Source organism: Heptranchias perlo, chromosome 17, assembly GCF_035084215.1.
Source record: "Heptranchias perlo isolate sHepPer1 chromosome 17, sHepPer1.hap1, whole genome shotgun sequence".
In the NCBI taxonomy this organism is placed as follows: domain Eukaryota; kingdom Metazoa; phylum Chordata; class Chondrichthyes; order Hexanchiformes; family Hexanchidae; genus Heptranchias; species Heptranchias perlo.
The window spans coordinates 53,277,734-53,292,735 of record NC_090341.1 but is presented as its reverse complement, the minus strand read 5'-3'; the positions used below and the strand labels follow the sequence as shown (position 1 = coordinate 53,292,735).

At 47.6% G+C, this 15,002-nt stretch overlaps 1 protein-coding gene across 1 annotated transcript in view; it reads left to right on the top strand.

The window, feature by feature from the left end:
• dock3 (dedicator of cytokinesis 3) overlaps window positions 1-15,002 on the top strand; it is a 1,008,697-nt gene that overhangs the window by 964,107 nt on the left and 29,588 nt on the right. The window contains exons 47-50 of the mRNA XM_067999007.1: window positions 4,439-4,560; window positions 6,160-6,295; window positions 10,477-10,624; window positions 14,575-14,690. Of these exons, the coding sequence (XP_067855108.1) occupies window positions 4,439-4,560; window positions 6,160-6,295; window positions 10,477-10,624; window positions 14,575-14,690 (522 nt within the window). The remainder of the gene's footprint in view (window positions 1-4,438; window positions 4,561-6,159; window positions 6,296-10,476; window positions 10,625-14,574; window positions 14,691-15,002) is intronic.

The following is a 15,002-nucleotide window of genomic DNA, read 5'->3' as shown; positions in this document are numbered from 1 at the left end:
GATCTGTCCTTAGCCCCCTCCTCTTCCTCATCCACATGCTGCCCTGTGGCGCCATCATCCGCAGACATGGGCTCAGTTTCCACAAGTCCGCTGATGTCACTAAGCTCTTTCTCTCCACCACTGCTCTCAACCCCTCTACTGCCTCTGGTTGTCAGACTGCTTTTCTGACGTTCAGTCTTGAATGATCCACAATTTTCTCCAGTTAAACATTGGGAAGAAGCATCTTCAGCCCCGTCACAAACTCTGTACCTTCGCCACTGATTCCATCCCCTTCCCAGGTCATTGTCTCAGGCTGCACCAGACTGTTTACAATCTTGCCGTCCAATGGACCCCAAACTGAGTTTCCCACTGCCCGCTCCCTTTGCCCATCATTGGCGCCACGTCTTCAGCCGTTTAGGCCCCACGCTCTGGAATTCCCTCCCTAAACCTCTCCACCTCCCTCTCCTCCTTTAAGACCTTCCTAAAAACCCAGCTCTGTGACCAAGCTTTTGGTCACCCCTCTTAATATCTTGTTCTCTGGTTCGCTGTCCATTTTTGTCTGATTATGTCTCTATGAAGCGCCTTGGGAAGTTTTTCTATGTTAAATGTGTTATATAAATGCAAGTTGTTATTGTTTAGATCATGTCAAGATCTGCTTTTGTATTTTTTCCCCCAGCTGGCACTTAGCCTTTGTGCCAATTGTTCTAAATTATTTATTTTTTGCCCCCCGCACCATTACTGGCACCAGTGGGTGTCCCAATGGGAATCCACCTACCTGAAATTTAAAGGGATGGTGTCAACTAAAGGGGATTGTTGTAATAAGAGGACAACATTTCAGAAAACTTTTGGAAAGCCTCAAAAGGCATCTCAGCACATTACTTACTTTTGCCAAGGCTGAAGAGACAGGGATCTAATAAATAAATGGCAAAAATGACAGGATAGGGAACCCTGTGTGCAGGCTTAAGTCTGCAGGTAAGCGACTGGGAAGCCCAACACCTTTTTTTTTATTTGTTCATGGGATGTGGGTGTCGCTGGCGAGGCCAGCATTTATTGCCCATCCCTAATTGCCCTCGAGGAGGTGGTGGTGAGCCGCCTTCTTGAATCGCTGCAGTCCGTGTGGTGAAGGTTCTCCCACAGTGCTGTTAGGAAGGGAGTTCCAGGATTTTGACCCAGTGGCAATGAAGGAACGGCGATATATTTCCAAGTCGGGATAGTGTGTGACTTGGAGGGGAACGTGCAGATGGTGTTGATCCCATGTGCCTGCTGCCCTTGTCCTTCTGGGTGGTAGATGTCGCGGGTTTGGGAGGTGCTTTCAAAGAAGCCTTGGCGAGTTACTGCAGTGCATCCTGTGGATGGTACACACTGCAGCCATGGTGCGCCGGTGGTGGATGGGGTGCCAATCAAGTGGGCTGCTTTGTCCTGGATGGTGTGGAGCTTCTTGAGTGTTGTTGGAACTGCACTCATCCAGGCAAGTGGAGAGTATTCCATCACACTCCTGACTTGTGCCTTGTAGATGGTGGAAAGGCTTTGGGGAGTCAGGAGGTGAGTCACTCGCCGCAGAATACCTAGCCTCTGACCTGCTCTGGTAGCCACAGTATTTATGTGGCTGGTCCAGTTAAGTTTCTGGTCAATGGTGACCCCCAGGATGTTGATGGTGAGGGATTCGGCAATGTTAATGCCGTTGAATGTCAAGAGCAGGTGGTTAGACTCTCTTGTTGGAGATGGTCATTGCCTGGCACTTGTCTGGCGCGAATGTTACTTGCCTCTTATCAGCCCAAGCCTGGATGTTGTCCAGGTCTTGCTGCATGCAGGCACGGACTGCTTCATTATCTGATGGCTGCTGAATTCAAGGTGGTGCTGCTTGAAGTGGTTATGAGGTCTGTGTCACTCTGCAGTACTGTCCCAACAGGTCAGCACTGCAATCTGCCTGCAAGGAGCTGCAGGCAAGTTTTGGCCCATCTTGCATAGTAACTTGTCTGCTGGGCCCTAAGAACAGTTCCCCACAATTGTTGCCAGATAAGTGCAACAATGCCAGCAAATATAGTTGGTGGCATGACGATGGGTGTGGTCGATCAGGCTTTGCTGCCATGCCTTCTTTAAAGGCGGTAACGGGGTGCTTTTAAGGAACAATCCAGCATAACTGTTGGTCAGGCATCCAGATATCTAGTGACGCCATCATAGTTTGCTGTTGCAGCTTCCTTTGAGAAGAGGAACCGCCACCAGCACTAGATCTACCAAGGCAAGGTCATAAGAACATAAGAAATAGGAGTACCCCATCTGGCCCCTCAAGCCTGCTCTGCCATTCAACAAGATCATGGCTGATCTTCCATCTCAATGCCATTTTCCTGCACTATCCCCATATCCCTTGATGCCTTTAATATCTAGAAATCTATCGATCTCTGCTTTGAATGTACTCAATGACTGAGCCTCCACAGCCCTCTGGGATAGAGAATTCTAAAGATTCACCACCCTCTGAGTGAAGAAATTTCTCCTCATCTCAGTCCTAAATGGCCTACCCCTTATTCTGAGACTGTGGCCACTGGTTCTGGACTCCCCAGCCAGGGGGAACATCCTCCCTGCATCTACCCTGTTGAGTCCTATAAGAATTTAGTATGTTTCAATTAGATCACCTCTCATTCTTCTAAACTCTGGAGAATACAGGCCTAGTCTACTCAATCTCTCCTCATAAGACAATCCTGACATCCCAGGAATCAGTCTGGTGAACCTTCATTGCACTCCCTCTATGGCAAGTATATCCTTTCTTAGGTAAGGAGACCAAAATTGTACACAATACTCCAGGTGCAGTCTCACCAAGACATCTTTACTCCTGTACTCGAATCCTCTTGTAATAAAGGCCAACATACCATTTGCCTTCCTAATTGCTTGCTGCACCTGCATGTTAACTTTCAGTGACTCATGCACAAGGACACCCAGGTCCCTTTGAACATCAACATTTCCCAATCTCTCACCATTTAAAAAATACTCTGCATTTCTGTTTTTCCTACCAAAGTGGATAACTTCACATTTTTCCACATTATATTCCATCTGCCATGTTCTTAGCCTGTCTATATCCCCTTGAAGCCTCTTTGCATCCTCCTCACAACTCACATTCCCACCTAGCTTTGTGTCATCAGCAAACTTGGAAATATTACATTTGGTCCCCTCATCCAAATCATTGATGTAGATTGTGACTAGCTGGGGCCCAAACACTGATCCCTGCGGTACCCCACTAGTCACAGTCTGCCAATCTGAAAAAGACCCATTTATTCCTACTCTCTGTTTTCTGTCTGTTAACCAATTCTCAATCCATGCCAGTATATTACCCCCAATTCCACGTGCTCTAACTTTGTTCACCAACCTCCTGTGTGTGACCTTATCGAAAGCCTTCTGAAAATCCAAATACACTACATCTACTGGTTCCTCCTTATCTATTCTACTAGTTACATCCTCAAAGAACTCCAATAGGTTTGTCAACCATGATTTCCCTTTCATAAATCCATGTTGACTCTGCCAAATCCTATTATTATTTTTTAAATGTCCTGTTATCATATCTTTATAATAGATTCTAGCATTTTCCCTACTACTGATGTCAGGCTAACTGGTCTGTAGTTTCCTGTTTTTTCTCTCCCTCCTTTCTTAAATAGTGGGGTTACATTTGCCACCCTCCAATCTGCAGGAACCGTTTCAGAATCTATAGAATTTTGGAAGATGACAACCAATGCGTCCACTATCTCTATAGCCACCTCTTTCAAAACCCTGGGATGTAGATCATCAAGTCCTTGGAATTTATCGACTTTCAGTCCCAAGGACATTTCATCTCTGTCCACTGGTGCGAGTGGGTGGGTGCTGACGGAGGCACAAAGCACCACGAGTGCATCTTGGCATCCCCCTGTGGGTCTTCATATTTCAAACACCACTTGTGTGCTCCCTAGGCCTGTCCAAATATGCGCTTGAATCGGTGAACAGTGTAAAATAGCCTTATACAGGAAAACTGAGTGCTATCAGCATTTTCCCAATCTGATAGGATTTGCACTGGTTTTTAACCATTTAGAACTCACTTACACCTGTCACACGAAAATCAGCCTCCAGATATGTGGATCAGGTGGGGATAGGATCAGACTTGGCTCTGATGAACCCCACTGTAGAATAGGCTGGTGAAGTTCACTGTCCAGCCTCACAGAAGAATGACCACTCGGCCAAGTGACTGAGAGATCTATGGTACACCGGGAAAGTGGTGAAGAGTGAACTGTGTCCTGCGAATGTCCTAGTGGGGGTCTATCTGTGATGACACGGCAGCATTCTTGTGGTAATGTAGTGTGAATTCAGACTGTTATGAGTGATACGCAGTGAATTACAGAGATGTCACTCATCTGTATAAATTTCTTTCAGCAATAGGAATCTTATGATGCCAGCCACACACAAATGCTAAGGTCACTGAGCTTTCTATTTTCCCATATAGGATCTTCCTGGAATGGACAAGATCAGTCCTGCTTGCTCTGGTTCCAGCACGCCACGTGGCAGTCTCATGTCGAGTCACAATCCAATGAGTCCAGAGACCATCAAGCTCGTACACAGACACAGGTAAGTGAGACTGGTGTCTGGCTCGTACACAGACACAGGTAAGTGAGACTGGTGTCCGGCTCGTACACGGACACAAGTAAGTGAGACTGGTGTCCGGCTCGTACACAGACACAGGTAAGTGAGACTGGTGTCTGGCTCGTACACAGACACAGGTAAGTGAGACTGGTGTCCGGCTCGTACACGGACACAGGTAAGTGAGACTGGTGTCCGGCTCGTACACGGACACAGGTAAGTGAGACTGGTGTCCGGCTCGTACACAGACACAGGTAAGTGAGACTGGTGTCTGGCTCGTACACAGACACAGGTAAGCGAGACTGGTGTCTGGCTCGTACACGGACACAGGTAAGCGAGACTGGTGTCCGGCTCGTACACAGACACAGGTAAGTGAGACTGGTGTCTGGCTCGTACACGGACACAGGTAAGCGAGACTGGTGTCTGGCTCGTACACGGACACAGGTAAGCGAGACTGGTGTCCAACTCTTTTGTACAGGCAAGTGTTTATATTCACTGTGTGAAAATTAACATCTTCACCTGTCTGTGGCGAAATAGCTACTCTTTCTACTGTAAAATTGTTATTTTTCATTCATGAGATGTGGGCATTGCCGGCAAAGCTGGCATTTATTGCCCATCCCTAATTGCCGGTTTGATGTAAATGAGTGGCTTGCCATTTCAGAGGGCAGTTAAGAGTCAACTGCGTTAGTGTGGCATTGGAATCACATCGGCCAGACCAGGTAAGGACGGCAGGTTTCCTTCCCTAAGGACATTAGTTTAACGTTCATGTGGGTGTTTGACTGTGCCTGTGCTGAGTTAATTGATCTCAGTTGGAGCTGTACATATGGAACTCATTGTTTCTGGATTAAGGAGGGAGATATCAGCCAAAATTCACTGTCCTGATTGCTGTCCACTGACCCCTTTTTGAAACTGTGCATTTGTAAATTGCGGGTAAGAACAGTATAGGGCTCAGCTGAGATGCCTCAGTGACAAAATAGCCTGCTGATATTGCCTAGGCTCGCATATGAAGAATAAGCTGTTGGGGGAGGTTCCAAGGGCAGCAAGCATCCTTGGAACTGTACCCCAGCACAGCAAATTACTTTGAAGTGCAGTGTTTGTGTAATAAAAGTGGCAGCCATTTTGTGCACAGCAACCTCTCACAATCAGTGAAAGGCCCGGTTTGGAGGAATGTGGGCCAGAACAAAGAGAACTTCCTGCTGTTCTTTTGAACATTCACCTGAACAACCGGAGCACTCACTTAAACACCATTGTCCAAAGAACAGCACCTCCAACAATGCATCACTTCCTGAGTCCTGCACTGACTTGTCAGTCTACAGTGGGACTTGAACCCACCAGAGGCAAGGGTGCTACCAACCAAGCCAAGCTGATGCACGTGACTGTTGAGAATCATATAGGATGTATAGAGAATCTTCTTTGAAGGGATTAAACGGATGGGGTAGTGTCCATGGTAGTTCTGTGGAAGGAGTGGGTGTGAAGTGTTTGCTTAGGTTCTGTGATGATTTTTGGATCAAGGGCTAGTCACATTGGGAATGCGTGGACTGGACTGGCTGAATGTAAAGTAATATTCTGTCTCCTTGATCTCCTCAGCCCACTGAACCTGCTTGGCTCCAGCAGGCACTCCTCATCCTCACTGTCCTCACAGACATCTAGTGAGGTTGGGAACCTCGTCATCCTCACAGATGGTCTAGTTGGAGAAACCCCCGATGATATTTTCCGCTTGCAGGTACGGCAGTTCATGTTTATGTGTGTTTCTCCCTATGTCATATGCCTTCTCTGGGCTATTAGAGAGAGCTTGCCAGATACTGGACCTCTAGCAATGCGGCTCTATGCTTGGAGCTGTACAAGAATGGCACTGATCAGCTGTGTTCCCTTTCCATGGGGAAGCGTCTCCCCTTGGTAGCCCAGCTCAGCACGGTAAGCTCTTGTGTGAGGGTAATCACAATCACAGACCTATAATCTGTGAGAGCTGGAAGTAATGGAGCTGCTTCTGGGCACCCACCAGATATGGCAGGATCTGCATTAGGTAGAATCTGACATTCTTTACAGTGTCCATCCTATACACTGGTCCATCAGAATGAGCAGTTTCCACTTCTCCTTGACAAAGGGAGCTTGGTGAACACGAGCTCGAACAGAAAACTAGTCATTCACTTAGACTGAGATCATAAGAACATAGGAACAGGAACAGCACATTCAGCCCCTCGAGCCTGTTCCGCCATTCACTTAGATCATGGCTGATCTGTATCTTAACTCCATCTTGGTTCTGTAACCCTTACTACCCTTGCCTAACGAAAATCTCTCAATCTCAGTTTTGAAATTTTCATTTGACCCCAGCCTCAGCAGCTTTCTGGGGGAGAGTGTTCCAGATTCCCACTATCCTTTGAGTGAAGAAGTGCTTTCTGACATCTCCCCTGAACGGCCTAGCTTTAATTTTAAGGTTATGTCCCCTTATTCTGGACTCTCCTGCGAGAGAAATAGTTTCTCTCTATCTACCCTATCCAATCTTAAACACCTCAACTAGATCATCCCTTAATTTTCTATATTCAAAGGAATATAAGTTAGTCTGTGCAACCTGTCCTCATAATTTAACCCTTTTAGCCCTGGTATTATTCTGGTGAATCTGCGCTGCACCCCCTCCAAGGCCAATATCTCCTTCCTGAGGTGCAGTGGCCAGAACTGAATGCAGTCTCCAGGTGTGGGGTCTAACCGCAGCTCGGTGCAGCTGTAACATAACTTCCACCCTTTTTATTCCAGCCCTCTTCAGATAAAGGTCAACACTTCATTAGGCTTTTTAATTAATTATTTTTTTTGAACTTGTCCACTAGCTTTTAGTGATTTCCGTACTTGGACCCCAAAATATCTCTCCTCATCCACAGTTCTTAGCTTCTCACCATTTAGAAAATACTTGGATCTTTCTTTCTTAGGTCCAAAGTAGATGGACCTCACTGTCTCACATTGAACTCCACTGTAACCGAATTTAGTGTCGTCAGCAAACTTAAATATATGGCTCTCTATTCCTAATATAGTGAAAAGCTGAGACCTCAGGACAGATCCCTGTGGGACACCACGAGTCACCTCATGCCAATTTGAGTACATACCCATTATTCCTATTCTCTGTCTCCTATCTCCGAACCAATAGGTTGCCTAAAATTCCATGTGCTCTCATTTTTGTTAACAGTCTCTTATATGGAATCTTGTCGAATGCCTTCTGGAAGTCCATATAAATAACATCCATAGACACTCCCTTATCTACCATGTTAGTTATCTCCTAAAAAAATTCAACTAGTTTGGTTAGACCTGACTTACCCTTTACAAATCCATGCTGGCTCCCTCTGATCAGCTCATATTTGTCCAAATGCTCAGTCACGCTGTCCCTAATAACAGATTCTAGTAACTTCCCCACAACTGATGTTCAACTAATAGGCCTATAATTTCCTAGTTTATCTCTCTTACCCTTCTTAAATAGTGGAGTGACATTGGCAATTTTCCAATCCAAGGGGACAATTCCCAAATCGAGAGATCTCAATGGGGACTGTAACAGGGCAAAATCCTGACGGCATGTAATAGAGCAAAATCCCAACAGGGACTGTAACGGGAGTGAAATCCCAACAGGGACTGTAACGGGAGTGAAATCCCAACAGGGACTGTAACGGGAGTGAAATCCCAACAGGGACTGTAACGGGAGTGAAATCCCAACAGGGACTGTAACGGGAGTGAAATCCCAACAGGGACTGTAACGGGAGTGAAATCCCAACAGGGACTGTAACGGGAGTGAAATCCCAACAGGGACTGTAACGGGAGTGAAATCCCAACAGGGACTGTAACGGGAGTGAAATCCCAACAGGGACTGTAACGGAGCAAAATCCCAGCAAGGACGGTAATGGAGCTAAATCTTAATGAGGACTGTAGCACTGTAAATTCTGATAAGGACTATAATAGATAGAAACATTAAACGAGCTAAACCCCAATGGAGACTGTAATGGAACAAATTCCCAGCAGGGACCCACTGGAGTAAAGACACTAATGGGGACCATAGCAGAGTGTTGTTGATGGGGGCTGTGTCTAAGAGTGACGCTGTTGAAGTGTTGCACGGTAGACAGTAAGACTGTCACCTTCGTAGTGTGTGGCAATTTTAAGTCTGTTGTCTGTTCAGAAGGAGCTAAATTCCCTTCATTTGCCTGATTTAGTGACCAAACTAAAGTATAAATGTGCTCGAGTAAAACACGATGCAGCAACAACCATTGAAAACTGCCATTATTGGATGAAGAAAACAAGCAATAATAGACTGTGCCTCAAAACTAATAGAAATCTCATAACTCTTATTAATTCTTTGAGTGGCTGAGTCACGTCCAGTTTAAAGGCAGAGGGAGAACAATGCCATATCATACAAGCTACACAACAACACACTTCGACACAAAGTATTCCATGGTGTGTTTTTGGTAAACAGATGAAAAAGGCTTTGTCAGAACATTCTCTCTTCCCGGCCGCCTGATTACAATCTTTGCTGACTCAGCTAATCTCAGGCAGTGGGAGCACTGTAGTTAATCTCAGTGTCCCTGGGCTAGGAAGGGAAAAAGTCAGCCAGGATTCCCATTTCTGATCACCATCCAGCGACCCCTGCTGGGAAGCACATGGGTTCCGACATTGAATGAGGACAGGCGATGCCTTCTGTAGTAGAATAGCCTGTCAACACTCACTATCTAGGGTCATGCATGGCCACTTGGATGATTTACCAGAGGAATGACCAACACTCATCAAACCATATCCCAGCAAAGGTCCATGGCTTCCCAAGAGGAAGTGGTGAACACTCTCTCAATCGGTAGGGTTTTAGCAGATATGCCAGTCCATTCATGATGAGTGGCAGAGCCGTCTATTGCCTCTGTGTGTCCGTCCGTCCGCCTGTGTGTGTCCGTTCGTCCGCCTGTGTGTGTCCGTTCGTCCGCCTGTGTGTGTCCGTTCGTCCGCCTGTGTGTGTCCGTCCGTCCGCCTGTGTGTGTCCGTCCGTCCGCCTGTGTGTGTCCGTCCGTCCGCCTGTGTGTGTCCGTCCGTCCGCCCGCCTGTGTCCGTCCGTCCGTCCGCCTGTGTCCGTCCGTCCGTCCGCCTGTGTGTGTCCGTCCGTCCGCCTGTGTGTGTCCGTCCGTCCGCCTGTGTGTGCCCGTCCGTCCGCCTGTGTGTGTCCGTCCGTCCGCCTGTGTGTGTCCGTCCGTCCGCCTGTGTGTGTCCGTCCGTCCGCGTGTGTCCGTCCGTCCGCCCGCGTGTGTCCGTCCGTCCGCCCGCGTGTGTCCGTCCGTCCGCCCGCGTGTGTCCGTCCGTCCGCCCGCGTGTGTCCGTCCGTCCGCCCGCGTGTGTCCGTCCGTCCGCCCGCGTGTGTCCGTCCGTCCGCCCGTGTGTGCGTCCGTCCGTCCGCCCGTGTGTGCGTCCGTCCGTCCGCCCGTGTGTGCGTCCGTCCGTCCGCCCGTGTGTGCGTCCGTCCGTCCGCCTGTGTGTGTCCGTCCGTCCGCCTGTGTGTGTCCGTCCGTCCGCCTGTGTGTGTCCGTCCGTCCGCCTGTGTGTGTCCGTCCGTCCGCCTGTGTGTGTCCGTCCGTCCGCCTGTGAGAGTCCGTCCGTCCGCCTGTGAGAGTCCGTCCGTCCGCCTGTGCGCGTCCGTCCGTCCGCCTGTGCGCGTCCGTCCGTCCGCCTGTGCGCGTCCGTCCGTCCGCCTGTGAGAGTCCGTCCGTCCGCCTGTGAGAGTCCGTCCGTCCGCCTGTGCGCGTCCGTCCGTCCGCCTGTGAGAGTCCGTCCGTCCGCCTGTGAGAGTCCGTCCGTCCGCCTGTGCGCGTCCGCCCGTTCGCCTCTTGCTGTTTCCTTCCCTCGTCGCGTTTCCCAGTGCTCTCTCTCCCTCTCTGCCACTTTCTCTGCTCTCTGCAGCTTGCTTACGCTAACGCCAAGTTCCAGGGCTCCATGACCAACGTCTCTGTTCTCTCGTCGTGCCAGGCAAGTCCCTCCACCTCTAGCCTGAGCTCCACGCACTCTGCACCTTCACAGATGATCAACTCGGCCCCGTCCAGCGCTCGAGGTAAGAACCTTTATATTTCATGTTAACATTCAGCGAGGTTTGGACCCACTTGCAACTGAGCTGCCTCATTTCTCCCGGGTATCACTCTGGTCTTTAGCACTTTTTCCTAAGGAATGCAGGCGGCTGGGGCCTGGGGCCGGCTTTGGCGGGTGTCTGTCTTTTGTCCTATGTTTTGAAATTAAAGGAGTAAGCCAAGATAAGAAGGTGCAATGATATTAAAGTACAACCCTGGGATTTAACTTTGAGAAGTTTATAAGTTTAAAAAGCTCCCAGTCCTCATTGTGGCTGTGTTTTGAAGTTACAAGTGGGCCTTCCGTGACATTGCTGTTAGGTTGTCTGGAGCACAGTTGTGATGCTTTATCGCTAAACTGTATCTAACCTGACTGACCCTTTAGACCACTGCTCGATACTCTCTGCGGGGAAGTGTCTAAATGGGAAAATGCAGGTAACTGTAGCGGCCTGTAAACTCTGAGGTCAATTACAGCGCAGTTGTAACTGGTTTTAAAGTTCAGGTTCCGGGTCAGAAGAACCCAGCAAGAAATGATTGGCTTTCTTCTTTTTAAAGATTGTTTTGCAGTTTTGCATCCGTAACAAAGTGATAAATGCATGTTAGATGCAAGACTTGTGTGTGTGTGTGTGTGTGTGTGTATTATATATTTTATAGATATTAACATGGATAAACACCAGCTGACTTTGAAGCAAACAACAGCAACAGTAATTTTGCTCAACAGAAACTAGTTAGAAATCTAGTTTTTGATTGCTGCGTTAAAATTACTGTTGTGCTCAGCGAGCCGCCTTGGTGTGTGTGTAACTGGGCCAATCCATGCGCAAACACGTTTTTACTGATATCCTGTGTCCATCTGGTTTTGGATTGACAGACACCGTTCCCCTTCCACACAGACTCCACTCCAGCTCCAAGCCTTCGTTCTGTTAAGAGCAAGTTTTATAACAACCAGTTCTGATAGAAATTCCCAGGAGACCAAACGTAGATAGTGCACTATCCAGTAGAAGAAATATTTTATCACACTGTTACGATAAGGGGATGGAGTTTAAAAGTGTTGTTCTGGCGTTACGTGTGGACTGACAGCTCAGGTCGCCCACAGCCAGACTTGAGATGGCAGACTCAGTGCAAGTGCCACCACTGGGGATAAAGAAGATAAACTGCACCCAGCAGTCGGAGGCACCCAGTGCACCCCCCCCCCCCCCCCGAAAAAGGGTACTGGTGCTTCTGTTGTGTTTATGGAGCTTCCTCCAACATTGCTCTTGCTGTCTGAGGGACACCCGTAAAGTAAACGGAGCAATAGATCCAATACACACTTGTCCCAATACCACCCTCCTTGCCTTGCACCATCATCCCTTTTGTCATTTAATCACCCCTGCCCTCCATCCTATCACAGACCTTCCCTTGTGTTCTTTCCTTCCCTCCTCTTCCTCCCCCACCCCTTTCCCTGACTCTGTACTTGCTTAAAAACTGCTTAATCTTCAACAACTTCCCGTTCTGAAGAAAGGTCATCGACCTGAAACGCTAACTCTGTTTCTTTCTCCACAGATGCTGCCTGACTTGCTGAGTATTTCCAGCATTTTCTGTTTTTATTTCAATACAGCTTGGGGTCAGTTAGATTTACTTTTAGTAGCTGTAAGGCACTGTAATGAAAATCAGTATTTAATTTCAATGTATACATTGCAATTTATTTATAAAATGAATACACATCAACTAAGTTTCTACGGTTTCCACCAAACTTGCAATGAAGTTATGGTGATGGAGTGGGAGAAGTCCAAAATAAATTCCCTGTGATTGTATCGGACTCACATTTCTGTGTAATTTTATGCAGCCAATGGTTCCGATATGTGTATCCAGGCCCCAGCCCCAAAAGGTTGGACATCCCTGCTCTACAACATTGCTGGACTCACTGCTATGTTAGTCCAAATGTGGAGATGCCGGTGATGGACTGGGGTTGACAATTGTAAACAATTTTACAACACCAAGTTATAGTCCAGCAATTTTATTTTAAATTCACAAGCTTTCGGAGGCTTCCTCCTTCCTCAGGTAAATGTTCAGGAGCTCCTTGAAGCCTACGCATTTATACATATAGAACAATACATGGTGTTTACAGAATGCCCCTGCAACTGCCCGTTGCCAAGGCAATCACCGTGTTCAGACAGAGAGGTGTCACCTGCAGAACCCCCGAATACACATTCAACAAAAAAAAACAAACAGGAAAAAAAAACAGAGAGAGGCAGAAACATCCGGAAGGCAGAGAAAGCCAGCAAATGACCCATTATATTAAAAACAGATAACATTTGTTCGCTGGTGGGGTAACGTGTAGCGTGACATGAACCCAAGATCCCGGTTGAGGCCGTCCTCATGGGTGCGGAACTTGGCTATCAATTTCTGCTCGACGATTTTGCGTTGTCGTGTGTCTCGAAGGCCGCCTTGGAGTACGCTTACCCGAAGGTCGGTGGATGAATGTCCATGACTGCTGAAGTGTTCCCCGACTGGGAGGGAACCCTCCTGTTTGGCGATTGTTGCGCGGTGTCCATTCATCCGTTGTCGCAGCGTCTGCATGGTCTACCTCATACGTTGCAGGAAAGGATGCCCCAGAGCATGGTACATTGGCGAGACCATGCAGACACTGCGACAACGGATGAACGGACACCGCGCAACAATCGCCAAACAGGAGGGTTCCCTCCCAGTCGGGGAACACTTCAGCAGTCATGGACATTCATCCACCGACCTTCGGGTAAGCGTACTCCAAGGCGGCCTTCGAGACACACGACAACGCAAAATCGTCGAGCAGAAATTGATAGCCAAGTTCCGCACCCATGAGGACGGCCTCAACCGGGATCTTGGGTTCATGTCACGCTACACGTTACCCCACCAGCGAACAAATGTTATCTGTTTTTAATATAATGGGTCATTTGCTGGCTTTCTCTGCCTTCCGGATGTTTCTGCCTCTCTCTGTTTTTTTTTCCTGTTTGTTTTTTTTTGTTGAATGTGTATTCGGGGGTTCTGCAGGTGACACCTCTCTGTCTGAACACGATGATTGCCTTGGCAACGGGCAGTTGCAGGGGCATTCTGTAAACACCATGTATTGTTCTATATGTATAAATGCGTAGGCTTCAAGGAGCTCCTGAACATTTACCTGAGGAAGGAGGAAGCCTCCGAAAGCTTGTGAATTTAAAATAAAATTGCTGGACTATAACTTGGTGTTGTAAAATTGTTTACAAATGTTAGTCCAAGTGGAACACTGCACCTACAGGGGAAGCAAACAGTGTCAGGGAGTAGATGAAGTGTCAGCACATGTATACAACAAGAGACTGAATCTGAAGAGTCTAATATTATTTAATGTATAGGAGGAAGGAACCTCAAAACCTCTTTGTGTTGGTTACTTATGTTTTCTTTCTCATTTCTCAAGCTCTCTGTTTAGCTAAATCTTGTGGTTCCTAATGCACTATTCTTTTTATTTCTTTCCATTCCCTTTTCTCTTCCTCCTCTACTTTCTTTCATTCTCTCTCCCTACTTCCTTCTTTCTTTGTCTCTGCCCTTTGGAGCTTTCCCCTTTTGCACTTTCTCTCTTTTCTTCCCCATTTGTACTCTACCTTTTTTCTCCCTTATGCTCTTACTCTTTCTGTCCCTTTCTCTCTCTCTCCCCTTTCTCTCTCCCCTTTCTCTCTCTCTCCCCTTTCTCTCTCTCTCCCCTTTCTCTCTCTCTCCCCTTTCTCTCTCTCTCCCTGCCTTTCTCTCTCCCTGCCTTTCTCTCTCTCTTTACCCCTTTTTCCCATCTCCAACTCCCCTTTATCTCATTTCGTCTCTCTTTTCTCCCTCCCTTTGTCCATATTCTCCCCCCACCTCTCCCCTTTCTTTCTCCCTTTCCCATTTCTTTTTCTCTCTTCTTGTCTTTGTCTATTGTGGTTCCAAATATACTGTTCTACTTTCTGTCTGTGCTCAGGTTCCCCATCATTGTCTGATAAGTACCGTCACTCACGGGAGGTTGTGATGCTGCTGCCTCCTCACAGGGACAGGCCGAGCAGTGCCATGTATCCAGCCATGATGGAGAATGGACAGGTGAGCTGCTGGACACAGAATATGTCATTCCATAGACATGTATAGACATTAAACATCAGGGAGATGCTGCTGGGTATCTGTCTCACATCATGCTGTAGACGTAGGTATAGCCAATATCCACCATTGTATCACAGTAACACCAATAATGCTGTACCAGTAAAACCGGAGAACACCGAATCTTACCTTGTGTTCCCCTCATGATTCAGTGTAAACATTCTGCCACATGATATTATAGCTAATTGTTATTGCAGATTTAAAATCTCTTCACAGCTACTATTTATTTATTGCCTCCAGCCACCTAGGCCCCGTGAC